The 26407-nt window shown below is 47.1% G+C and overlaps 1 protein-coding gene and 1 pseudogene across 5 annotated transcripts in view; both read right to left on the bottom strand.

The window, feature by feature from the left end:
• The window catches only part of LOC146870525 (rho GTPase-activating protein 27-like), a 1164614-nt pseudogene that overhangs the window by 424784 nt on the left and 713423 nt on the right, over positions 1–26407 (bottom strand). The gene's annotated exons all lie outside the window — the stretch shown is intronic.
• The window catches only part of LOC146870528 (syncytin-2-like), a 283792-nt gene that overhangs the window by 148541 nt on the left and 108844 nt on the right, over positions 1–26407 (bottom strand). The window contains exon 2 of one of the 4 annotated variants that reach the window (XM_085643083.1): positions 14554–17155. The exons of the other annotated variants lie outside the window; for them this stretch is intronic. Within the exon in view, the coding sequence (XP_085499209.1) occupies positions 15120–16655 (1536 nt within the window). The 5' untranslated portion in view covers positions 16656–17155 and the 3' untranslated portion in view covers positions 14554–15119. Of the gene's footprint in view, positions 1–14553; positions 17156–26407 lie in introns of those variants that run through there. 4 annotated transcript variants of the gene reach the window in all.

The raw sequence follows: 26407 nt of genomic DNA, 5'->3' as shown, positions 1-26407 counted from the left end.
CATATAGCTCTGGACAGGGGCTTTTTTGGATTCCTTTTCAATCCTTTCCGCTCTATATAACGAATAGAGCGCACTCCTAAGCTCATTTTTATTCGTGGTCACTGCTGTGCTAGGATTTGAGAAGATGCTTCCCTTGTTAACGCTACGTAGGCTCTGATACACCCCTGACAACCAAGGGATATCCTTCCCTTTCTCACATCCTAAACAATCACTAATGATCTCTCTCGTAAGAGATACGGCTGGGTTTTTCCAAACAGATAACCAGAAGAGTGTGGAGCGGGCCCTAATAAAATCTTCTATAAAATGTAAGTTAAGTTCCCTGTGGCAAGTATATTGAGGTGTAGAGATTGGGACGCTTAGTAGCTTCCTGCAGAATCTGTTCTCTTCCTGTTGGATGCAGGGACTCTTAGCAATTACCCAAACCTCAGCTCCATACGTGGCTGTTGGCACACATTGAGATTTTTTTTTTTTTTTTAAATAGCTAGAATGGCATCTGTTCTCTTTGGACGTGGAAGACTGAGAATCGAGTTGGTGGCCTTTGAGAACTTGTTCCTGGAGTGAGCCATGTGCTCAGTCCAGGAGCCGTTTGTAGCAAAGACCACTCCAAGATAAGGGAAGGTGCTAGTGCTTGTCAGCTTCTGGTTACCCACAGATATAAAACTGAGTTGACATTTCCTAGGACCACAAGACATTCTAAAAGACTTTTCAAAATTGGTACGTAGGTCCAAGCTTTCCATATAGTTAAAGCCCTGCACTAGAGTGCGTAAGGAATTCGGAGAGCGGCCCATAAGGACCGCTTCATCCGCATAGAGTAGTACGGGGAGTGTTTTTCCATTAATTTTTGGGACGTCTTGGGTCAATGGTCTTAGGGTTTTATTCAGTACATTAATGTAGATGATAAAAAGGAGGGGGGCCAGAACACAGGCCTGTCTGACTCCCCTGCCTACCTTAATGACTTCAGTGACCTCGCCCCCGCAGCCAATCCTGACCCGGGCTTTAAGGTCTTTATGAAGGTGCGCCAAGAAGTGCACCAGGGGCTCATCCAATCCATAGGCCAAAAGGACCAGAGCTTTGACCTATTAACAAGGTCAAAAGCAGAGGTCAAATCCATAAGGCCAGATAGATTGGTGAAGCCCGTGCAATGGTGTATTTGCCCATAATTAGATTAAGATTTAGGCATTGTTCGTTGGTGCCAACCTTACTTCGAATACCCAGTTGACAGGGATCTAAAATACTGTTTTCCTCAGACCACTCTAGTATCTTGTTATATAGGACTCCACCCAAATTTTTTAAAGTATTGTCAATTAGGCAGATGGGCCTATAGCAATTGGGTTGGGAACGATCCCCCTTTTTAAAAATCTGGACAATGATGCTTGTGGACCAGGAACTGGGTAAAGGAGCATGCATTAAATTGTTAAAAACATTTAAAAGAAGAGGTGCCCAAAAGTCTGGTTTGCATTTGATGAGGTCAATAGGTAGCCCATCTGGGCCAGGGGCTTTGTTACCAACACTCTGTTGGATCGCTTCTTCCACCTCGGATAGGGTTATCTGTATTCTAGTTAGAGGCCCTGGCTCATAGTAATCCGCCTCTTGTGCGGGAGCAGCATACATTTTTGTAAAGTGATTTTCCCATGACTCACTCGCAATGGTGCAGCTAATGGGAGTGAGAAGCTACCCCATGGATCGCAGATCCCTCACAGCTGACCAAAAAGTATTGCCCTTTTTAAAAATTGCAGCTATTACTAGTGCCTACCAGCGATTTTTTAAAATTTCCCCTTTCCGGTTAGAGATTGCAGTTTTATACCTCAGCCTAGCCGATTTCACTTCAAGATTACACCTTGGGTTAGATGATTGGGCTCTGCGCAATTGTTTATTTGCCTCAGAGCACGCGTGATCGAACCATCTGGGACCGTATTTCACAAGTGAAATGGGTTTAGACAAAAGGGTTTTGATAGCTAGGCAAAGTTTATTAAAATCATGCACAGCTTCTGGTAATGGATTTTGAGCTGATTAGCATGAATTTATGAGGTGCATATTATCCTTTACCACTGTCTGAAACAGATCATTATTATCAATGCACCTCCATATCAATCTCAAATTATCGGTAGATGGCGTTAAGTTCCTGGCCTCACATTCAGAGGTAAACATGGGCCGGGGGACTAGTCTCAACCCTATTTTAATTGGGTCATGGTCCCCTTGACTCGTAGCGATAACTTCTGCTTCTATTAAATGGTCTGCGAGAAGGGAGATATAAAGACAAAATCTATAGTGGAAGAACACCCCCTTCCTCTAAATGTTGGCACGGGATTATTATTTGTGTGTGTTGAGCCCACAATGTCCATGGCATTGGTGAAGTTATGCATACTCAGAAACAAGGCCAAGTCTACGCCCCTGCGGCAGGTGGAGCTGGAATTATAAGACCCTGAGCTATGTGGTATATCTGTTAATTTCGCATTGAAGTCACCCCCCAAAAGAATACCAGTAGTTTTGGCAGATTCTTGCTGGGAATCAAGATGGGAAATAAAATCAAAGAGCTTAATAAAATTCCCATTGGGGATGGAGTTGAAATCATTATTGTAAATTAATCAAATAAAAAGAGACTCTCCTTTTGTACAATAAAACTTGGAAATTACAACTGTTAGTTGGTAGAACCTTGATGCTGCCACCGGCAGCAATATTAATCCCAATAAATAAGCCCCCCGAGGGGCGACCAAATTTGGGAGTAGGGGCTAAAATTTTATAGCAATGGAACCCATTAATATGCAATTCTTGGGAAGCTCAGGTCTCCTGAAACATAACTATGTCCTGATCCTTTATTAGACGTAGCCAGGCCGGGTCACCGAGTTTCGGCTGAAGGCCTGCTACATTCCAGCTCAAAAAGCTCAAATCTGTATCAACCTTAGCTTTAGATATAGGTTGCTGGTCATCTATCGCGCCAATGGAAGGGAGGGGCACAGAAACCTGAGGATTTTCCAGGGGGTGAGGTCAATGTTCCGGTAGGGATGGTTGTCAATCCTGTGTATCCAGATCTGATAAGGCCTGAAACCTATTGGATACAGGGATAGGGATAAGGGCAGCCAAATTGGCAGTAGGCCTAAGTTACGATTTACAAAAATAACCCAAGGGGAGCGCACAAATTCTGGGACTTTGAATGAATGTTTGCTCACAGAAACTTAATATACAAGGAACCATTTAGGGCCTGGGAAAATTGATCACAACACAGTCACCATCGATGTTTTTAGGGGGTTGACCAACCCACCCAACTCTGCTGACCATAAGGATCTCATTCATGTTGGATGGGTGAAACCTTTTGTGTCTTATTAACCAGTCCACAGTCTTGTTGTGAAGGTCAACCCAAGACTCCCTCTGGTCCCGTAAAAGAGTTGGGACGTCAGCCAAAACAAATATATAAGGGCAGGTAGCTGGGGGTAAGCTCAGAACATCGTTATTAGGTCTTGAGCGTTTACTCATCATACTGTCTGTTGTATTCCTGCTTAGATCAGTTAGTGTATACAAAAACAAGATACCTCTGACACCATTAATCTAATTATACTTTTCCTCCAGTAGGATTTTTTATTTATCCCTGGGTTATATTTAAATATATGGAATGATTTTTATTTTATTTTCCCAAAACACATTACCCTTGTGCAGAAATAGCTAAAGATTAGCCTTCTTACTGTGTTTTTTATGTGAAGCATAAACAACAAAACATACTTTGTACATTTAGACCATATTTACAATAAACAACCATCTGTACAATTTGCAAACATAAAACATGTTGATGCTGGCATGCACCAAAAACTGTACATTTCACCAAACAAACATTAGTCCTACTCCTTTCAAAATAAACAGTACAGGGACTTCTATCATTTCTGTCCTCAAAGTACACCAATTTCTTGCGCCTAAAGGGGGATCGCACCACTATCTTGAACCTAGTATAGGGCCATACTCCATGGGCTCTATTATGTCCAAATCCAGGACCAAATTTGTTGCTAGGTTCATAGAGCGAACCTCCCAACAGTGTATAACCAACGCGTTTCGACCTTCTATTTGGCGCTTCTTATAGAAAAGGTCTTCATCAGGGTAGTTCTTTATCAGGAGGACTTGTGGTACCAATTTTCTTTTTTGTTCTTTTTTAATTCTTTTTTTTGTATTCTCAGCGAGGGCGTGAAACTTCTTTATGGCATATTCAGAGCGATGCAGGGGCTGTATTTCAACTTTGTATTCTGCTGCGAGGCTCCGCGGGCGGATCGTTCTCTCCGGCTATTGTAACTGCGGGGCGAAGGTTTTCCTTTTCTCGATGCTCACTAGAGACTCCCAACTCGGCAACCTTTTCAGTCGGGTAGCGCGGTGAGTTAATCCTCACGTAGAAAGTGAACTCCAGCGTTACTGGAGCTCTAAAGAGACTTCACCTCTCACGAGTTTGTTCGAGATCAGTTAGTGTGGCGCCGGAATCTAAGCATTCAGGATGACTACTACATAGACCCAAGGTCCTCATGTGAAGCTCCCGAAGTGAATCCTGTGAATTCCCATGACCAGTGCTGGGTTTCAGCACAGGAGGTTCTTTAGGTTTACGACAAGTCATACAAGAGCTTACAGATAAATACCCTTTCTGCGCGGTGGAACTTGGAATTTGCAAATTAGGACTTAAATTAACGTCTGCTGACGTTGGGAAGCCCTCCCCCACATTAGCATCAGGATGTAAAGTCACTTTGCTACCACAGCTGCTTAAAATGTCAATGGCAGTAACCACACGTTCTAACTTTTCTCAAAGGGGGGTAAGATTCCTGTCAATCAGTTCTTTACAGTGGACTAATGCGGTTTCCAAAATGGTTTCCACAGTGGTGACAAGAGCAACATCCCCAATGGTATCTTCCGTTATTGATGGAAAAACGACATCAGTCTGTGTATTAACAGAGTTGGTTAGTGTTGTTACATGGTTAGTTGCATGGTTGGCAGATCTAAGACCCTTTGTACCTTTAGGTTTTTGGGTGACAACGCCACGCTTCCGTTTAGCTGGTGGTACACTCCCCTTGTTCTCGTCTCGGGGTTTAGCAACCCGTGCTCTGGTAGTTATGCTAGGCCCATTGGGGTAAACGTGGGTGGTACACCCAGGGTTACCACGGGGGAATATGGGGACAAAATTGGGGGCGTGGAGGACAGACGCAACTGTGGAGTGCCACCCGGGTTGGGGATGCCTAGTAACGGATGGCTCTGTAGTGTACAAGGGTCTAAACAGAGTCGTCGCTCAGTCATTTCAATTTCATGAGTCAGCAATGATTCGGCCCTAACAATGAATGCACCTAGGGTCCCTGCTACTCCTTTGCGCTTGCTCATGATGGATCCGTGAATTGTGTATGGGCAATGGTCAAGTTCAATAATACAAATGCGATGTTAATACTAATATTAATAACCAAGGCAGGGATATGCGCAACAGTACCTGGGAGCAGGAAGATATGATCTTGTGCAGGTGACCAGGTGTCAGAAGGGGGGCCCAGCCCAGCCTCTTCCGGGCTCTGACAGGCGTGGATGGGCCCACCCTTGGCCCGGGCACGCCAGCACACGCGCGTCCTGCGCTGCGGGAGCCCCAGCCGCCTCTTATGCGCCTCCTGGCGCTTAGGATGTACGTCGGAGCCTCCTCTGGTGCGTAGAGCTATGGGGGTTGGAGTCCGCACCACAGGATACGGGCTGGCAGTCGGCTAACAGCAAACACTGGCTCAAATTTAGTTTATAGTAAGTTTTAAATGGTCTCCTAAAAACTTGCAAGGCCTTATGTTGCTGATGTCGGATGTCAGTGAACTCTAGAGATGGTTAACTAAGGAGGATAACTATCTGCCCCTGTATGTAATTCCTTAGTCCTGGTTGCCTCCAAAAGGAGATCATGCGGTGGCAGCAAAGATCCTAATGAATATACAGTTTAACTAGTTTCCATTTTATAACAGACATTAGCAGCCAGGAGTAGATAGTACCTATAAGAAGAATCAACATTTCTGTGGGAATTTCAGCACTCACTGTGGAGGGACAAGGAAAGATGGTAACACTCAACTATCAGCTACCACCCACCAGCAAAAGAATTTATACTAGCCAGAAACAGTGTGTCAAAGAGTGCTTTCAAGCTTTAAAAATAGAATTTAGCTTAGCTTCATTGTGGATTTTTCTTGTACTTCATCATGCTCGTCTGGTCTGTTTGCATTCCATTGATCGACTGCAAGGAGGGGAAACTCCAATTGTACTAAGTATGATGCACGACATTGTGGCATGCAGATTCCGTTTTTGGTTATTTGCCTCATGGAAGAAGATGTGTGGAATATGTTATTTTCTTTACGTTGCCTTAGTAAAACTGACACATTGAAGCTGAACATGACCTCATTGAATGAATACCGCTGCATCCGAAATCAACGCAAATGGCATCTTAGCGGAGATACAACTGATGAGATCTCTGTTTACGTGTACTTAGGTGTCATGATGGATTCAAGGGCTTCGTTCATACCCCGAAGGGAGGCGATAAAGGAAATAGAGCAAGCCCTAATCTACGCCTTCTCAACGCTAGCAAAATAGCTTTGGGGGCTCAATCTCCAGCCACTGGCCGCAGTAATGAAGGCGAAATTGATACCTGAAATCTCATATGGAGGGGAAATGACGATTGGTGCAGAGGTCAGTCTCCTGGAGAAAATCGTTATAAGGACCCATATACAAGTATTCTGGTTAATGAGATCAGCATCGCCCACCCAAGTTAGGTTTGAGTTTTCACAGACAAAGAAGTCCTCTGCTAGGCCTGCGGCACTTGTAAAATGCGGTCACAACTGAGATCAGCCACAAGTGCTCATTGGCTAGCTAGGTCCGAAATCAACCTTCAAAGAGAAAATGGTGAATACAAAAAGTGCCTCGAAAGAAGTATAGAAAAGCTCGAACTGTGCGGTCTATTGAGTTTAAAAATACCAGAGCAAGTATTGTCTTTAGTGTTCCTGACTTTAATGTTCCTGGCGCTCTGGGGATGCCCTGGGGCTTGTCTCCAATTTGAAGGATTGTGCCCACCCTCATCTTGCCACCTACCATGCTCATCATGGTCCACTTTTCGAGAAGACCACCAATAGTGAAAGTAAGCAAGGAAAAGTGAAGGGGCCAGAAAAGAAGACTCCCCCAGCCATTTTGGAAGATGACGGAGAGCCAGCAAAGAGTTCTTCCAGCCATTCTAGACATACTCACAAACGTTGGTTTCTATGTGAATCGAAAAGACACAGTACTCTCGACTCCTGTATTTTGGAGCTGCCCCTGCAAGATGGTTGATTGGCGGTGGTACAGCTCTGCCCAAGGCTGGAGTGGATGTGACCTGGCAGGACGAAACCATGGTTGACTGTCGAAGAGTTGGCCTCCTCTGTCCTGCTGCATCATTTCCTATGGCTACCCCGACGCAACAGACCTAAATCCCAAAAAGGCCTCTTCCCACTGACTACACTCCTAAGTCATTGGCAAGGCTTGGTTAGATGGACGAAGGAGACCACCAACCCACCTCCCATAATTCCTCTCGCCCATAACCCAGACTTCTCACCTGCACTGAAAGATCCACAGTTCTTGAACAAAACCGGGCTCAGCCACCAGAGATCGGGAGATTTATTTAACCACCTAGAGCTAAAATCCAAGACAGAATGTGTATAATGTCTCCAGATCCATCCTAGAGACATTTATAAACTAATCTAGGCTATACATTGTGCAGGCTATGAGACTGGTAAAGTCAGAGGAGGAAAGAAATTAACACCAATCAAAACAATCCTATCACATGCTTGTTCAAATTGGAGTATATCTCTTTTATACACTACATTGGGTATAGATCCAACACCAATCCACAACAACGAGATGATAGATGGGAGGAACAGCTTGAGCGTACCCAATCTGATGAAGAGTGGGAGGACATCTAGCAAAGAGAATATTGATCTGCACTCTTTACAAAGAAAATACATATAAAGGTCTTAAACTGCTGGAAATTTACCTTAGTCTATCCAAAGGCAATGTTTGGGGCCTCAGACCTGTGCTGAAGGGGGTTCAGGATGAGTGGCACACTGCCTCATGTCTTCTGGACGTGCCCAGGGGTGAAGATTTATTGGACCAAACTAATAACTTTAGTAAAGGAGCTGATGGGGTGGCCCTCCTCTTATATACAATGGTCATACTCTTAGAACGCTTAGGTGAGGACAGAAAATACCCACTACAAATTCCCATAGGAATATGGATACCTCATTTGTAGTTAGCAGGAAGACTGACCCTTGTGGAAGCAGGAATGCCCTTCGCCCCTATGTCTGTGGTGGTCAAACGTATGGCTCATTTAGACCAAGGAAAACCTATTGGCCATATTCAAATAAAAAATGCACCACTTTAAGAAAATTTGGATGCTCCTGAAAACCTATGCTACCGGCTGGCTGGCTGGACAGGTGGAAGGTGGCCCAAAATGTGCCCGACCTGGTAAGGGATCTTGATTCCAGCACTAGTCAATCAGGCAGCAACCTACTGTGTTCCAGCCAATGGCTTACATGCTTAAGAGCATCTCTTCTCAAAGTGCACTACCACCATCCAGCCTTCCAGTCCGTTTGAAAATCTACAATACTTTTGGAAAAGAAGAGCACAATTCCTGTGCAGTGGGGCATCACTTCACTATCAGTTCAGTCAGGTACCACCTCACTAAATACTGTTCAGAAATAGCTGGACACTTCTCTATGTACATTTAATTTTCATTGTAATTACTCAGGAACAGTGAAGTCCGTACCTTTTCAGGCTTGAGGCTGCTGGCCATGCTGCTGCTTTAGTCCATGTGGGTGCAAACATCAGGAAGGAAGAGGAGTATTGACCGTGAGCTCGGACAACCCCTTATTGAAACACCGCATATTTATACAGCAGACACTTCCAGACACTACCACATGTTCTTTACTAGGTACTCTTTTGACCCTTCCTAGGAATTTTGGTCTGTGTGATCTTATTATGCCCAGTTTGAAGAAAGGAGAGGGTCTCTATGTCACTGTCTAAATACTGCTCAGACACCTCTGGACAACTAACTTCCCTGTACACATTTCATTCTCATTGACATGCTTCAGGAAAAGTGTAATCTGTACCTTTTTCGGGTTTGAGGTCTGATAACGGATGGCTGTACAGCCAGGTCTAAAAAGGAGCTGCAGTGATGTAAGTATATTGGGCCTGATTTACTAAAACAAGTTTAATGTAAGGCTCTCCAGTTACGACTAGGGGCTCAATTTAGAGATTGGTGCATGGCCAGACGTCAGCCAAAGATTGCTGCCCTGGCCGAATACAGTTGACCGCATTTAGGGGTCCTCGCCACCCTGGCTATGGCAGCTTCTCTGAAGGCATTCAAAGTTTGCCTAGCAGCCATCATGTTTCGTTCAACCACTCAGCAATTTCTTTGTTTTATAAAAAACAGATTTTGAAAGTGGGAGTTTGTTTTTATAAAACAATGTATGTAATCAACCCCACACCAGGGAGTTTTCTGCCAGGGTGTGGGGGTGGTTCTTCTTTTTCCTCTTCAGTATTGCAATGCTTTTACTGATGGAACGAGAAGGAAAAAGTACACCTCATTGTCCACTCTAAAGAGGGTAAGAGTCTGACCACTCAAAGTTCGTTTGGTGATCGGAGTGAGGTTCCCACTGGCAGACCCACTGGGGGCAGCACCAGTGGAAACATGGCGCCCACCCAAATCCAACGATAGCGTGCAGATACAGTATTCTATCATGTCTGTGCGGTGTAACCTGTCCAACAAACTCTGAATCGAACCCTAAGTTAACCTGTTGGGGGATTCACTAACCTCTGCCTAAACAGGCTTAAATGAGGACAGTATTAGGGAACATACCGAGGTCTATGGGATTCACTAATACACAGCCACCTACAACTGCTGTAAAATTCCTACGTTTGTGCACTCCAAAATGTTCAGGATTGTCAAAAATGTCACATCTGAATGAAATTTGTTTGGAATTTCCCTAACCACTGCCCTGACATATCCCGGCACCTCTTGGGGTGCCCACAAGTGCAAATTGAGGAAATTTGCGAATGCTTAAGTTACTCAAACTTAAGTAATTAAAGCACTTCGAACGAAGTGATTACACCAGTTCGTGATCATGGTGTAGCTTGCACTTGCGAAAGTTGCACCTATTTTCAAAGGCATGAATCGGCCCTAAGGCAGAAATTATTCTATTCGAAATCTAGCCCAAAAAATGAGCATGAAATAGGAAAATGTCTCACCTGCTGATTAATTGTGTATGTTTACGAAAATAGTCTATTGAATATATGCCTAGATGATATTTAAGGAGTAATTTAAGATTTCAATTTCTCTATGAAAAATAAGTTTTGATGGTGATAATTTTCAACGGTGTTTTTTGCTATCTTGAAAGGCATGCTAGATTTTATGTGTTTTATGTCCCTCTTATCTATTTTTTCTAAGTTGGTAAAAAGAAGAACTTTGACTGACTCATTTCACTTTCCTTTTTATTGCACTTTATGGTGTGAGAATGGGGAAGAGAAGTATGTTAAGAAGACAAACGAACCACATATATTATTGTGTTGTCAGCAGCTACCAAACAGTGAAAGAGCAGTGCCCACAGTGCTGCTGAGAACAAACGTTTATAAGAACAGGTAAGCGCCTTTTGGGGGGGAAAAATATCCTACCCGTAAAGGGTCCAGTAACTCAAATAAGCATCAACAAAGATGGTGTTGGCTGCGAGCCTTTTGACTTTCCCAGTGCTCATTTTCTCATGGGTTTTGCAAAACATTGTTGGGGAGGCTGCCAGGTTCTTGTTAAACTTAAAAAAACATTGGCTAAAAAGTGGTTCAGAAATACATTATACACATACATTTAGTCAAATCAAAAGATCTTGACTAAGCCAGGCAAGTGCTACCAGGCCAGCCTAGAGCTACAGTGCATGTACGCAGGCGCGCGCGCTGCGCTTGACCGTGATTACTTTCACTTTCGCGCCCGCACGGCCGCTTTGATGTTTGATCGCGATCACTTTCAACTGTTGCATGGCTAAACACTTATAAGGTCCCAAAGGCGAGACCTATTGGCTATGCCAATGCTTTTTTTTTTTTATAAGTAAACCCGCAAGCAGAAGGCAGCAAAAGAACCAACCATGCTTTATGGCCCTTAAATTGTAATCAAAGCACCCTATGAGCGCACTCGTACACGTAATGCTCCAATGAAACAGATGCTGTCCAGTAAAGAGGTGATTCGTAACGCCATTGACACCTCATCAACAATGACTGAAGAGGGCTGACCCAAAGCAAGACATGATAAAAGGGAAATGAACCAAAGCCACTCTATTGTTTCTTTTTTGTTCACCACAAGAGCTCGAAAAAGAGCTAAAGCGGGCCCCAGCCACACCTAAAGATAAATTAGGGGGAACTACTCACATCTGTCTTGCCCATCTCAAGCTCGCCAGAGTCATTTTGGAATGGGTTTCTCGGTTATTCAGTTACCGAACATCTAAATTAGAAGAGCAGACTCTTTGCTGAGTGCTCGAAACAAGCTGGAGGTTACTGCGTTTGACATCCGGAAACCCTAAAGCCAATGCTTATAAACAGGAAATGAAGCCGTTTGTCTGGGCTGTATAAAATCATCGAGCACCTTCCCATCATGCAACGCTTGCGAGGCCCATCTTCTCGCGGGTGAACCGTCACTTGCACTTGTTGGACCCAGACACGCTGTATGCCAGCGACGCCATGATTGGAGTGCCAAAAAATGTTGTGAAATGAACCGTGGGAAGCACTGTTTCCCGTGCACATTGATCGGGCTGTAACACGAAGCAGAGCTGACTGTGGTCCGAAGTGCACTCGGCCTGAAGGGAGTTTGAACCCTTCTCCCCCTCGAGAGTGGGATTACACTTGGTGCTTGAAATGGAAAAATAAAGGTGCCGGTACTCTGTGACAGAGTATCTGCTTGTTTCTGAGAAGTGCCGGTACTCTCAAATGAAAGGTATTGCATTTCTCTTGAGAAGTGCCGGTACTCTCCTCCTCAAAATAAACAAGCATTGGCAGTGCCAATAGGTCTCGCTTTTGGGACCATATACGTATTTAGCCATGCAGCACATTATCCTGGGTGCTACACCATCTATTGTTACATCACATGCCAAAAACGTCCTGCTGGACACTAGCATGAGAGTCTAGCAAACAAAAAAAATTGAAAATGTACACATTAAAAATAAACAGCTGAAACAAATGAAGTGATGAGACACCAACAATTTGCTTAATTATGCTAGTGAAAACACATCGCATTTCCTTTTTCCAGTTCCTTATGTGTCCAGACACCCATTTGGTAGCAAGTAAGAGGTATACCCCAACTGCGCGGTATTTAGTAAATATCAAAGGAATCGCTAGTGGGCTGCCAACTATCGGGGTCGCACTGAGATAGAGAATATGCACAGGCACCGAAATGAAAATGCTCCCCATAAGTGAATTAAATAGCTGAAGAAGTGGCATCTATAAGCTAATTGTAATGCACGTTATCATGCAAAAGGAAAATAGTAATAGACTACTGCGTAGAATATCTGTGCAATGCAGTCAAAAAAAGTACATAGATATGTAAGTCCCATTCAGAGATGACTATATTAATTATATATCATGCATTGCAATATTTTAGCTTCTCCCATTGGAAACTTGCTCTGCCCAATAAAAGTTAATGTGTGCATATTCCTCCATGTTTCATTAAAACCCTCCACATTGTTGGACCAAAATACATTTAAGCCTTCCTTCTTTATGTACATGAGGGCATACATTGCTCATGTGCATGCTTATATTAGGTGAATCACGGTTCATTGCCATTAAAGAGAGACATAATAGACCTGCAATGTCCCTCTCTGTGACATTACATTACCCTGCCTATGCTAATTTGCAAACCCTATCCCTCTAAATCCTATTTTTTTTTTGTTTAAGGCTCGTGCCCACTGTACTCTGCATTTTAGTACTTGCGGTTTTGCTGTTTTTAGTATCTGTATGGACTTAAATGTACAAAAGTGATGTTGTTACAAGCCTTAAAATAGCAAACGTGTCACAAGTTGTGTCTTAAGTGAGGACTGAGGGGCAGGAGACTGACTAGTTAAGTGGTGAATTAATACACCAGCCTCGTCGCACTCACACTTCCTTGAAGGCTTGTTCAGGGACCAGCAAAGTCGGTCTAACACGCTCCATTTCTGAAGGGAAACCAACTGTGGCAAGACTGGAGGTAGCCTCTTGAGCCAGTAATTTTTGCAGAGCTTGGGTAACTGTTGACTTGTGATGCAGGCGGCATGTCTACATGTGAGGTGAGATGGTATTGCTACTTTCAATCCTCTCACTCTTGAATGGGATTAGAAGTGTTTCTTTATGTTAGCTTCTGTTTATGGCTTTCCCTGACAGTGCTCTGCGGATAACTCATGTTCCTGCAGTTAGCAGGTTATTAATTTCCAAATGTAGGGGCTCTGTGAGAGGCACAGTGATCAGAGCTGGCTCACAACTTTTTGTGTATTAAGTTTATGTGTCGGTCAGTAGTGTAACAAACCTTGAGCCCCCGCAAAAAACATGAACGCCCTTCCCCCAGACTGTCAGGACCTCTCAGGCCAGATTAAATTAAATGAAGGGTGTCACATATTCATATTGTAATCTCAAATTGCATATAGTTCTGTATTATCATGCTTCAAACTCTAATCATGGCAAAGTGTAATATTGTTTTAAACCTTCTTTGTTTAAACAATATAGCAATGTAACTTGCTTTTTATGCGCAGACTTTTATGCACTGCTCTGGGTAAAAGCAGCTCGTTCTGCTAATCCTTCCCTAACTTTCCGGAAGTGTCAAAGGCAGACAGGCTCGCTGAGTCCTTCTTGGTTACTGAATGAGTCTGTTTCATTTTTGCAACATTTCTTCCAGTCAGCCCGTTTATTCTTAAATGTATGGAGACAAGAGGCTCAGATAAGATTCTTTCTATTTCTCTCGTTAAACCATGGCAGTATTTTACGAGCTGTGCAGGGTGTGGGCATGAAGGGCAGCTCCGGCTCTACCCCTCCCCCAATGGCTGGGCAGTGGCCTAGCAAGGGAACCAAAAGGAATCTTATCTGAGCCTCTTGTCACCATACATTTAAGGATAAACAGGCTCACGGAAGAAATGTTGCAAAAATGGAACAGACTCACTCAGTAACCAAGAATGACTCAGCGAGCCTGTCTGCCTTTCACACTTCTGGAAACTTAGGGAAGGGTTAGCAGAACGAGCTGTTTTTACTCCCATGGTGTTAAATGGTAGCGGCAGTTTCAGTCGATAATCTTTCAAGTATTTGCCCGGCGGTAATCGCCTCTCATACCTACTCGATAATTTACCAATAAAAGAGGCAGGCGCCGGAGACTGGAAGGCAGGAAACAAAGTTTTATTCCGTCGGAGCAGAACACATCAGATCAGACAGCAAGGTATCGTCACGAGGTGCTCTAGCTGCATCTCTGAGACCTGGTCTCTTATACACTGGTTTATTGCTTTATTACACATAGTATATTCTTGAGATTCCCTTGATGTGCGGGGAAATATCCCCTGAAGCCCCGGCTCAGATCCGATCCCACACATGGTTACAGTAGAGGTTCCCACCCTACCCGCAGTGGGAGATGGCTATCGCGCAGCAGGGAATTCCGCTAATTCCCGGGGGTGTGTGCAACCGGCCGGGTCTCAGGGGGTAGGGGCTTTGATTCTACTGTAATCCCTTTGATGTGGGGTGTTTCCCTTACAGTAGGGGCAATAAACTGCATCCGCAGGGCTAGGTGATGGCCTGGGACCAGTTCAGACAATGGGGCGCAGAGGAAGGGGGTTATCAAAGGAGAGGCATGACCATGTATGGGTTGTCGGTTGGAAGTGGTTCCGTAGCAGGGTCGCGCAGAAGGAGAGGGTTTATGGCCTGTATGAGAGAGCGGGGGTGGCCGGCGCGCGGGGGATGCTTGCAGCGCCAAGGGAAAACGCTGGCGGTCGAGAGTGAGCGGGGAGAGAGCGGGGTGCCTAAAATGGCGGCCGTGCATTCGTTGTGCGTGGCGCTGGGGAGAGGCAAGATGGCGCAGATAATGTTCAGTTTGCACGCTAAATTTCCACAGTCCTCCCTTTTAACATGTCTCGCCAGCTTGCCTAGTTTGGATCTATCCCCATAATACCCCGTACCTCCACCTCGTTCAGAGCTTTCATCCGCTCAGTTTCAAAGTCCAAAGTCTTAGGGCAGATGTAGTTCATAAAAAGCGAACATAAAGGTGGCAGACACTGAATCCCCAAGCAACATCCACATAGTAACACAATCGGTATCAGGATAAATGAAAACAGCCTCCATCCCCAACCTTTAATAGTGTCCCAAAACCAACTCCCCAGTGACCATTCTTCTTGTTCTTGATGAACCTCTGCGGACAGTCTGTGGAGATGTTCAATTGCTTTGTAGACTGAGGGTGAGTTATCCGGTACGTAGGTACAACAGCTGGACCCAATGATGCGGCATGCTCCTCCACGATCTGCCAGAACCACGTCTAGAACAAGGCGGTTCTGGAGAGCTACCAGGCGGACGGCCTGAAGCTCAGCGGTGTTGTTGGCGAGGGCGCCAGCTGTAATGTTCATTGCCGTTTCGACTGCCTGGGTTAAGTGGCGGATGGCACGGCTGTTTGCCATCGGACCCCAGAGTGGAACAAGGCCTTTGACTGCGTCCATGAACTGTGCTCCGGTGGAGTCGGCCTGCACAATGTCTTTGGCCCGTTTCTGTCGGTGATGGTTTGCTGGAGCCACATACGTCGGAGGAAGGACAAAGGCGATGTAGCAGGTGCCTCCCCAACCTTTCGGAAGCCAGGTGTAGGCCTTAGTACCACAGACGAAGTACATATTCGGGGAGGCAACAAAGGAGGGTGGGTCAACTGAGTCCAATGTTCGGGTGATGAGGCAGGAGCTGTGGCCCACCAGCTGTGCCCCCAGGCCTTCGAGGCATACAGACCCAGTGATGTTGATGACGGACAGGGCCACTGTTAGGGTGGCGGCCGTCCGTTTCCGGAGGTAAGAGAAGGTGGGTCTGGCTGGATTGTTGAACACTTGCATTTCAACTCGTTCTTTGGCAGGGATGTCCATGTGAAAGGAAGTGTTCGATCTCAGAGGGCAGAAGAGGGCAGAAGTTCTTCCAGTTTTGTTCAGCCAGAACCCATGGTAAAAGTGTGACATGGTTCTGCCGGAAGTGGCATTGTCCTTGTAGCTTTCTTGCAGGAGGATTAGCCAGGCGAGGCAGGAACCATGGACAGAAAAAGGTGAAGGGATGAAAGGGATAGAGTGTCCAGTGGCATGTGGTAGCAGTCCACAGATCCAGCAATTAGTGGCGTTGGTAGCAAGATTGTGTTGGTGGAGCAACTGCACAAAAGAGTTATTCCAGAACTCCTTACGCCTTTCTCGGAGTTGGGGTGAAAGCGAGATCAGATGATGTTCTTTCGTGGTGGTAGGTTGAACGGTGGTCAGTAATGTCTTATGAGCGGGTGTGCTCTCCTCCATGATCCAGAAGGTGACCACGAGGAGAAGGCAAAAGAGAAGGGTAATGAAAAGTGCAATAGTCTTTAAGCTGTGCATTCGGTCAGTCTTTGGGTTTCTGTAGTGGATCTTCGGACGTCCGGTTGCTTCCATCATCTTCATGTCGGGCGCTTCCATCACCTTCAAGAGACTCGGTAGCGGGCAGAACCACAGACTTTGTTTTAGTTTCTCTCCTGGTGGCCTTTTAGGTGACTAGGCTACCGTTCTGAGATTTCCACTTAGCCTGTGGTCTGCTTAGCCGAAGTTCTCTCCTTTCGTCGCAAGTTATACCCTTCTTTGGATGGCACAGTGGGATCGGGATATTCAATCAACTCAAGTGTCTCTGTATCCGGGCAGCGGTTCAGGGATGGTCGGTCTTTGTCCAGTAGTTCCTCTTGGGTGGTGATGTTGTCCGTGGTTGTCAGGGTCGGTGATACCTTCTTGCAGTGGTGTGCATGCAGCCAATTGCGTTTCCCCTCCACTCGAAGAGCTGTTCGGGTGGTGATCAGGACTTGCAGGGGGCCCGTCCACCGGGGCTCCAGACTCTTGGTGCGCTGGAAGTTACGCACTAAGACGAAGTCGCCGGGTTGGATGTCGTGTCCCGGGCCCCTGGAAACATCGGGAATGGTGTGCAGCACCTGCTGGTGGATAACAGACAACGTCTTAGTTAGGTTATACAAATAGTCAGACATGAGGACGTCCGGGACGTCGTGGATGGATGATGGTTTTGGTGCAGTCCAAAGGTTCATGGGCCGCCCAAAGACGACCTCGTAGGGGGTTAAGTGGTGTTTGGTGGGGGTGGAACGCATTGATAGCAATGCTAGTGGGAGAGCGTCTGGCCATCTTAGTCCTGTGGTGGCGACTATTTTTGCTATCTTAAGCTTCAATGTGGCATTGTGTCGCTCAACCAGGCCTGCCGATTGGGGATGGAAGACCGCATGGAACTTCTGTTTTACACCCAACCCTTTTAAGATGAGTTGGATAACTTCGGCTACGAAGTGGGGGCCATTGTCGCTCCACAAAATTCGACAAAGGCCGTATCGGGGGAAGAATTCCTTCAGTAGTACTTTTGCGGTAGTCATAGCGGTGTTATCATGGGTCGGGTAGGCTTCCACCCACTTGCTGAAGGCACATACAACGACAAGCACATACTTTAAACCTTGGCACCTTTCTAGCTGGACGTAGTCCATTTGTAGGACTTCAAAGGGGTGATTGGGGACCCCAAACCCTCCCCGGGGTACAGCAGTTCCTTTCCCAGGGTTGTGTTGGAGGCATACTAGGCATTGTTGGACCAGACGTTTGGCTGAGTCTGGTATTCTGTCGTTGTGCCAGACTTTGGAGATGAGTTCGATCATGGGGGCAGACCCTATGTGTGCGGGGGAGTGTGCCATGGTCAGCACGGGGATCAAGTATGAGTCGGGTAGCAGCCATTTGTTCGAGTCTTTAGTTCGCCAACAACCGTCATCGTCCTTCAATCCTACCCGGGCCCATTCAGTTAATTCGTGTGGTGTGCTGGCTAGTTGGATATCCCTAATCGTTTCCCTAGCATCCTTCCATTTCTCAGTTTGTGACCTGGTCACGTACATACGGGTCGTGGACCTATTCTCGGCTGTGGTTCGGGCAGTAATGTCAGCTAGTGCATTTCCCTGACCTATAATGTCTGTCACCTTCTTGTGTGCCTGGCATTTGATCACAGCTAACCGTGTGGGGAGGAGGACTGCTTCGGTCAGGGCAGAGACTAGGTCTCCATGCAGGATGGGTGTGCCATGAGAAGTCAAGAATCCCCTCTCTTTCCATAAGAGCCCGAAGTGGTGAACTACCCCAAAGGCATACTGACTGTCTGTGTAAATGTTTGTGGTTGTCCCTGCTGCCAGGATGCAGGCTCGTGTGAGGGCAATTAGTTCAGCCGCCTGTGCGGATCGCTGTGTGATGCGGGCTGTCTCAACAACTGTTCGAGCTGTGGTGACTGCATAGGCAGCTGAGGTGGTGCCATCAGGGAGCTTGATGCATGAGCCATCCACCCACAGTTCTCCGTCAGGGTCCGGGAAGGCAGTATCCCGGAGGTCAACCCTACTCTTGGTTTGTTCGTCGGTGAGGGTCACGCAGTCATGTATAGGGGATGCATCGGGGTCAGCGTCAGGGAGAGGTAGTAGAGTAGCTGGATTCAGAGTGGTGCATCGTTTCAATGTGATATGGGGTGCAAGCAGAGTCAGTTCATACCCAGTCAGTCGTGCGCTAGTCAGGTGTTGAGTCTTGGTTTGGTTCAGGAGGGTATCAACAGCATGGGGTACCAATACTGTGAGGGGGTTCGAGAGCACGATCCCCTCACTTTGTCGGATAGAGACAGCAGCGGCGGCTACTGCTCGAAGGCAGGCGGGCAAGGCTCTGGCTACAGGGTCGAGAGTGGCAGAGAAGTAGGCACAAGGGCGTTGCTTAGGGCCTATGGACTGGGTTAGGACAGACAACGCACATCCCTCCCTTTCGTGGGTGTAGAGGGAGAAAGGTTTAGTGTAGTCTGGGGTTCCTAGGACTGGGGCCGAGCAGAGGGCGTCTCGTAATTCTTTGAAGGAGGATTGGCATTCGGGTGTCCAGGGGAGGGGGAAGGGGACATCCTTAGCCAGCAGGGAAAGCAGAGGCTTTATGGTGAGACTGAAGTTTGGCAACCACTGTCGACAAAAGGAGGTGAGGCCCACTAGGGATCGTACTTGCTTCTGAGTTTTGGGAACAGGGGTTTCTAGGATGGTTTGAATTCGGTCAGGGGTAAGTTTCCTCCCGTCTTTGGATAGTAGGTGGCCTAGATAAGTTACCTGGGGCTGGCAGAATTGCAATTTCTTTCTGGAGACCTTGTGACCGTTCTCCGCAAGGAAGCGGAGGAGGTGAATGGTGGCTGTGACGGCAAGAGGAGTGGTGTCGGCCGCCAAAAGAATGTCATCGACGTACTGTATCAATACCACTCCATCGGGCAGTTGGACTGCATCCAGTTGCCTCTTGAGGGCTTGGCTGTAAATACTGGGACTCTCAGTGTAGCCCTGGGGTGCCCTGCAGAATCTGTACGAACGGGCTTTTAAAGTGAAGCCGAACAGGTAGCGGCTGTCTGGGTGGATGGGGATGGAAAAGAATGCGTTCTTGAGGTCAATAACAGTAAAGATGGTGGCGGTGGATGGAATCAGGGTGAGGATGGTGGTGATGTCTGAGACTACGGGGTACTGGGGTATGACTACTTTGTTAACCTCTCGCAAGTCAACAATGAAACGGTAGGCTTTCTCATCCCCCTCGCCTTGCTTCTTTACAATGGGTAGGATAGGGCTGTTGCAAACATTACTCACTACTTCTTCTACCACTCCTGCCTCGACCAGGGACTCGATGATTTCCACCAATGCCCTCTCGCCTTCGGGTGATATCCGATACTGTGGAAGCTTTGGGAGCACTGCGTCCGGTCGGACGGTTATGTGTACCGGGTCGATCACCATGCGCCCTACATCTGAGTCGGTTTTAGCCCATAGATGTGAAGGTAATGTGTCGAGTAGGGACATATCAGCATCGGTTATAGAGAGCATACGCCGAGTGTGACAGGGTCTGGACAGATCTGGGTTATCGTGTAGGATGACTCGAACTCCGTCTGGAGAGCATCTGATAGTGGCTCGAAAATGTTTTAGCAAATCAAGTCCCATAATAGCATCGGGGGTGTTGGAGGAGAGCAGAAAGGTCGTGTCAGTGGTGTTATCTTCTAAGTCAAAGGAGATTGGTGCTGATAAGGGGTTAGTGGAGGGCGTTCCGTCAAAGCCTATTGAGGTTACGTGTGAGCCAGACAAGGGTGCCCTAGGAATCAGTCGTTTAGATAACGCACTACGTGTCGCCCCAGTATCTACCAGGAATGGAGATTTTGTGCCCAAGACCTTAACGGTGACGTAAGGACCTTGCTGGTCAACACGGAGTTCGACTGGATCCCTCCCTTGCCCCTGGCGGTCCTATGCGAAGTCATGAGTGCTCTCATAGTCGGACTGCTGACACTGGTTTTGGCGGGGGCGATCAAAGGTGTTTGGTCTGCCTGGCCTGTCGTTGATGGTGTTGTTCGTGTGCCCTCGTCCCTGTCCTCTATTTCTGTGGTCGTATGCTGCGTCTCTGGGGTCCCTATTCTTGTTTATTTCCAGAAGGACCGGGCACTGGGATTTCCAGTGTCCGAACCCTCTACAGAACGCACATTGATTTCCATCTAAGTCTCTCCGTCTGTTGTAGGGTGTAGGTGTATGGTCTCTAGGGGGTAGCTTTCTAGGGGCGGTTGGTTGGTAATTCTCTTTTGGGGGTTCCCTTCCTATGGTCACCCCTTGCAACTGTGCTATCATCACCCTCTCCTTTAATTCCTTTTTCTTCTTCTCTGATGCCCTATCGTTCTCGTTCTTCTGATTTTCGTAGTATTGGGCCATCTGGAGAATTGCTGCGGGTTTGGAGGCTGCCCAGCTACTCTCGCTGGTCTGTAGCTTCTGGGAGACTTCTTGAGACAGACCCTTTACATAATTCTGGACAAAGAGGTGGTGTCCGGTTGCGGTGGTCATGTCTTGGCCACTGTAATCGGAAAACACAGTCTCGAATCGGGAGAAGTATTCAGACACATCCTCCTGGGGTTTCTGGCGGCAAGCCGTCACTATCGACCAGTCTACCTTTCTTTCTGGGATTAAAGTCTTCAGCTTTTGTACAATCTTGTCTGGGAGCTCTAAGATGGCTTTCGGGGGTTTCTGTCCAGGTTCTCGCTGTTTATCTATGGTATCGAGTTGTACCCAGGTATATCCGAACGGCTCAGCGTGGTCAACTTTCCGGATTTGTTTCCACACATCAGCCGGCAGACATAGCCCAAAGAACAAGTCGATATCTGCTAACGTCATTATCGTTGAGCCTAAGGCTGTGCCTAATTCAGTGTAGAAGGCAGTCGGGTTCTTTCTCAAGTCGGGTAGGGTCTTTCTAAAGGTCAAAATATCTTGCCGGTCCCACGGCTGGTAGACCCAGTTATATACAACCCTTCCCTTCGCATCTTGGTGGTTGATGTCGTCGTGCGTTCCCTGACCCCGTGGGGGGACCCAATAGGGGGCAGCTTCTTTAATGGGCATCATGGCATCGGCCCTTCCTCCCTGGGGCTTAGTTGCTATGGGGGTTTCTGTTTTGGTGGTCTGTCCATGTTCTTTAAGGTGTCGGTAGACCTCGAGTGTACGAGTGAAGAGGTTCGTTACATCGCCCTCTCCTTCTTCCCCAATGTCTACCTTCCTATATAGGGCCGCTAAGCCTTCGGGACCTTTATCGTGGTACCTATCCTCATATGTATTCAGGGTGTGATAACAGAGCCGTACGACGAAGTGTCGTCTGTGGCTGTCGGCATACGATTTATACACGTCCGTTATATACTCCTCACTTTCTTTTCGCTCCACCAGCGTCCCTACTATCTTGTCAATTCCTGCTCGTTCATCTTTAGTTAACCGATTCATTCTGGTGGACTCTTTCTTTCCCATCTCATGGTCGTCTAGCGTTGTAGTCGACGTTAGGTTCAGTACAAGAGGCTCAGCCGGCGCGGAGGCCGTGAGGGCCGAGGCCCCTGTACTGCTTTCGTTCGTGTTCGGGGGTTGTGGGTGTTGCACTACCGATTGGGAGGGTGCATACGGAGGGGGCATGTAAATGGTCGGGGGACCTAACAGTAATTCGTCATTCGTTTGCTGCTTGGAGGACAATACAGGGTAGAGCAAAGAAGGGGTCCTAACAGCGTACTGGCCTGAGGTTTCGGGCTCCTGTCTTAGTTTAGTTTCCCTTCTCTCCTTTATGTCTTCTTCTAACTTTTTAGCGGCTAGGTGAGCTGCCTTTCGTAATTCCTTTTCTGCTTTTACTTCTTCCCTCTTTTTCCGTTGCGTCGCTTCTTTGCGCCACATGCCAATACTGTCAAGCATAGTAGGCGTCGTCTTATTGCTACGCAGAGCTACTTCTAGCGCTTCTATCTTGCGGTCGTCGAAGGATCCCATCAGTGGCCACTGACTTTCGGGGTCCTTCTTGGTATATTTATGCCACAGCTTGCTATAAGCTACGGCGACTAGTCCATATTTAGTGAACATGTCCTTATTAGGGGTGCCTTCCAGTGGAGCCGGATGGTTCACCTCTAATAAGCGGTCCGGGCAGAACCAACTACCAATCAGTGGGGAGAAGATAGGCATGACGGGTTTCAACGGGGACAAAAGTCAGCACTACCTATCTTTTCACTGCTTGCAAAGACTAGACAGAATATCTCTATTCTTCGTTATTTGTAAGCAGAGAATACCTCCAAAGAACCAATATCGAACAACTAGTGTTCGGACAATCAATCAATCAATCAATGGGGAGATAAAGATAGGCACGACGGGTTTCAACGGGGACAAAAGTCTGCGTTACCTACCCTTCACCATCTGCAAAGGGAGAGAGAGAGAGAGTATTTCTACTCCTCCCCGTTTGTAGACAGCGAATATCTCAAAGAGAACAATCAATGAGCACAATCAATGAGCAATACTAGTATTCAAACAATCAATCAATTATTTCGCACTTTTGTCGTATTTCACGACCTTACCCGGACCGCGTGGACTGTTTCTCGTCTTCCGCCTCCAGCGCCCGATCGTCCTCTATTCTCCGTATTTGCCGCGGCACTCCTGATGGTTCCCAGTCAGGACCGTAGATCACTCGAGAGAGGTCTGCTCGGAACCAGTGAAGTTCGGATGATCGGCTGCCAGACGAGGGTCTATTGGGCAGGAGCTCTCCCGATCGTTGCAGTCGTTCACTCTGTCGTCGGGACCTCTCCCACTGGATCCACGTGTCGCTGATGGGCCCCACGTTTGGGACGCCAATTGTTAAATGGTAGCGGCAGTTTCAGTCGATAATCTTTCAAGTATTTGCCCGGCGGTAATCGCCTCTCATACCTACTCGATAATTTACCAATAAAAGAGGCAGGCGCCGGAGACTGGAAGGCAGGAAACAAAGTTTTATTCCGTCGGAGCAGAACACATCAGATCAGACAGCAAGGTATCGTCACGAGGTGCTCTAGCTGCATCTCTGAGACCTGGTCTCTTATACACTGGTTTATTGCTTTATTACACATAGTATATTCTTGAGATTCCCTTGATGTGCGGGGAAATATCCCCTGAAGCCCCGGCTCAGATCCGATCCCACACATGGTTACAGTAGAGGTTCCCACCCTACCCGCAGTGGGAGATGGCTATCGCGCAGCAGGGAATTCCGCTAATTCCCGGGGGTGTGTGCAACCGGCCGGGTCTCAGGGGGTAGGGGCTTTGATTCTACTGTAATCCCTTTGATGTGGGGTGTTTCCCTTACAGTAGGGGCAATAAACTGCATCCGCAGGGCTAGGTGATGGCCTGGGACCAGTTCAGACAATGGGGCGCAGAGGAAGGGGGTTATCAAAGGAGAGGCATGACCATGTATGGGTTGTCGGTTGGAAGTGGTTCCGTAGCAGGGTCGCGCAGAAGGAGAGGGTTTATGGCCTGTATGAGAGAGCGGGGGTGGCCGGCGCGCGGGGGATGCTTGCAGCGCCAAGGGAAAACGCTGGCGGTCGAGAGTGAGCGGGGAGAGAGCGGGGTGCCTAAAATGGCGGCCGTGCATTCGTTGTGCGTGGCGCTGGGGAGAGGCAAGATGGCGCAGATAATGTTCAGTTTGCACGCTAAATTTCCACAATGGGATCTCCGAGAGCAAAGGAGAAGCAGCGGACCCGGCTCTACCCTGCCTACCCCGCCCCCTCCTCCAATGGCTGGCACTGCAGAGCCTGAGAGGTAACAACGGAGGAACAGAGCGGCCTCCAGCAACTGTCCGGAACAGGAAAGCAAAACCTAGTTACAATGTAAACTCAACCTCAGCCACAGAAAATAAATACATTTAACCTGTGAGTTGTGCCTGGGTGAAGTTACCATAATTAAGCAGTATGCGGTCTAAAATGCAAAAGCAGCGTCCGAGACAGGAAAGCAATGCCTTGTTAAAATGTAAACGCGAGGTCTAGCCTGCAAGCAAAATATAAACAATGCGTATTGAGAAAATTCGATTTTCGATCGTGATCGAATCGACCCGCCAGTTTGTGCTCCGCTGCCATTTTGTGTTGCCTTCACTCAGGCAGCACGGCGAACAAAGTCTATTCTGCTTTTTCTGCAGCTTCTTGTCGAAATAACCCTTCTGCCTCTATTTGCAAAGCTGGTGTTAGGACTGGCCGAGTAAACTAATCCCTGTCTGTTTTTTCTAATCCCCGTCTCAACTATCTGTTGGTTCACACTACTCTTTTCTGACTTTATCTTATCGTCTGGCCTTCACTGTCCTCTGCTAGCATTCTCTTGTTTCACAACTGTCCTCTAACACACACAAACGTATCTCGCCACCTGCAAGTTAGTTACGAATCTGTTAATGAATTAGTTTGAGGGAGGGGTGACAAACACGGTTGAAAGAGAGGTTTCTTCGAGTCATCTGACACTTTATTTTCAAACCTTTTCTATTGGTTCTGCCCTGTTTTCCAACTTTTCTTATTGGCTCTTTCTTATATGTTCTGGGTGTGTATTTGGTTAATGTATATGTCACCTATGTGGTATAAAAGATTGTGCGCCACGGAGTGAAGTGGCAGTCTCCTGAGAACCTACCTTGTGTACTTCTGGGATAACTGTACTAGCTGCAGCTAATAAATCCAATCTTCTAACGCCTAACAGAGTGTCCCGTGTCTCTGTGTAGCTGAGCAGGAGAACCCAGGAGATTAAGGCGTACCCTGCGCCGCCAGGCCCAAAAGGTTCTGGTTCTTCAACTGGCACCCAACGTGGGGCGGCTTCAGTGGTACCGGTTCTGCCTGAAGGTCGTGAGGAACCCCGCAAGAAAATTCCGGAGGATTCGCGAGCCACGTCAAGCGACCCCTGTATGTCGAAAGTGGTCCGAAGGTCTTTTGCAGCGTGGTTACTCCTTCCTGACTGCTACTGACGACTGCTGCCCTGACTGCCGCCCTGCCTTGGCCCTTCCTTCGGTGATGTATGGTAAGGCGAGACGATAGACGGGCCTCTGTTGGCGTGAGAATTTGTCCTTAGTTAAGTATTTGGTGGGTCGCTCCCACAATTTTGTTTTCTTGGTTGCTTTGATCCTCTGGTTCTTAGATTTGACTATTGCAATAGCCGAAGCAGAGGGGTAAGTGCATTTGTGCTGCGTAAACTGAGTTTTACCCCCTTGAAGTGTGTGAACAGTCAGGTGAAATCACGAGATGCCTAGTCTGACTATGTTTGGAAAACTTTGTTGCTTTGGTTGTACTAGGGATTCCCGGCTTGAGGACTCTTGTCCGATTCCTTCGGTTGGAACTCCCACATATGAGCTCTATTCAAAACATGGTATTGGCCCCATTGCCTTTAACGAGGCATGGGCAAGATACACAAAGAAAGATGGTGTTCTAAAATGGCCAGAGAATGGTAGTTTCGATCCTGATGCGTTAGACAATTTAGAAGCAGTCTTATTCAAAAGAAAAGCCTGGCCGGCAATGTTTGACTCTTTCCGCCTTTGGCGTAAGGAAGCCAAACAGAAAGAAATTAAGCAAACAAAACGAGATAGAAAAGCACAGGGTATGACAATTATACAGGCTGCCCAACGATTTAAAGACGATGAAATTGATAATGCGACGGAAACCTCAGAGAGACAGCATCGTATGGCGATAGAAAAATGCTATCCGGTGTTGCCTGTTTCCCCTTCCGAAAACAAGAGAGATTTAGAAGAAGATCCCCTAATGTCTGTAGTAATCAGGTCCACACTGGTAGGTATGATTCAGATGATTTATTCAGGTTAGTTACAGGATCAGTAGTACAGCCAGTGTAAAGCCAGAGTTAAGCCAGTGAAGAGCCAGAGAAGAGCCCTTAAAGAGCCCCACC

This window comes from Triturus cristatus, chromosome 1_1 (assembly GCF_964204655.1).
Source record: "Triturus cristatus chromosome 1_1, aTriCri1.1, whole genome shotgun sequence".
In the NCBI taxonomy this organism is placed as follows: domain Eukaryota; kingdom Metazoa; phylum Chordata; class Amphibia; order Caudata; family Salamandridae; genus Triturus; species Triturus cristatus.
Note: the sequence above shows the minus strand (reverse complement) of the source record. Positions and strands in the feature narration are given on the sequence as shown.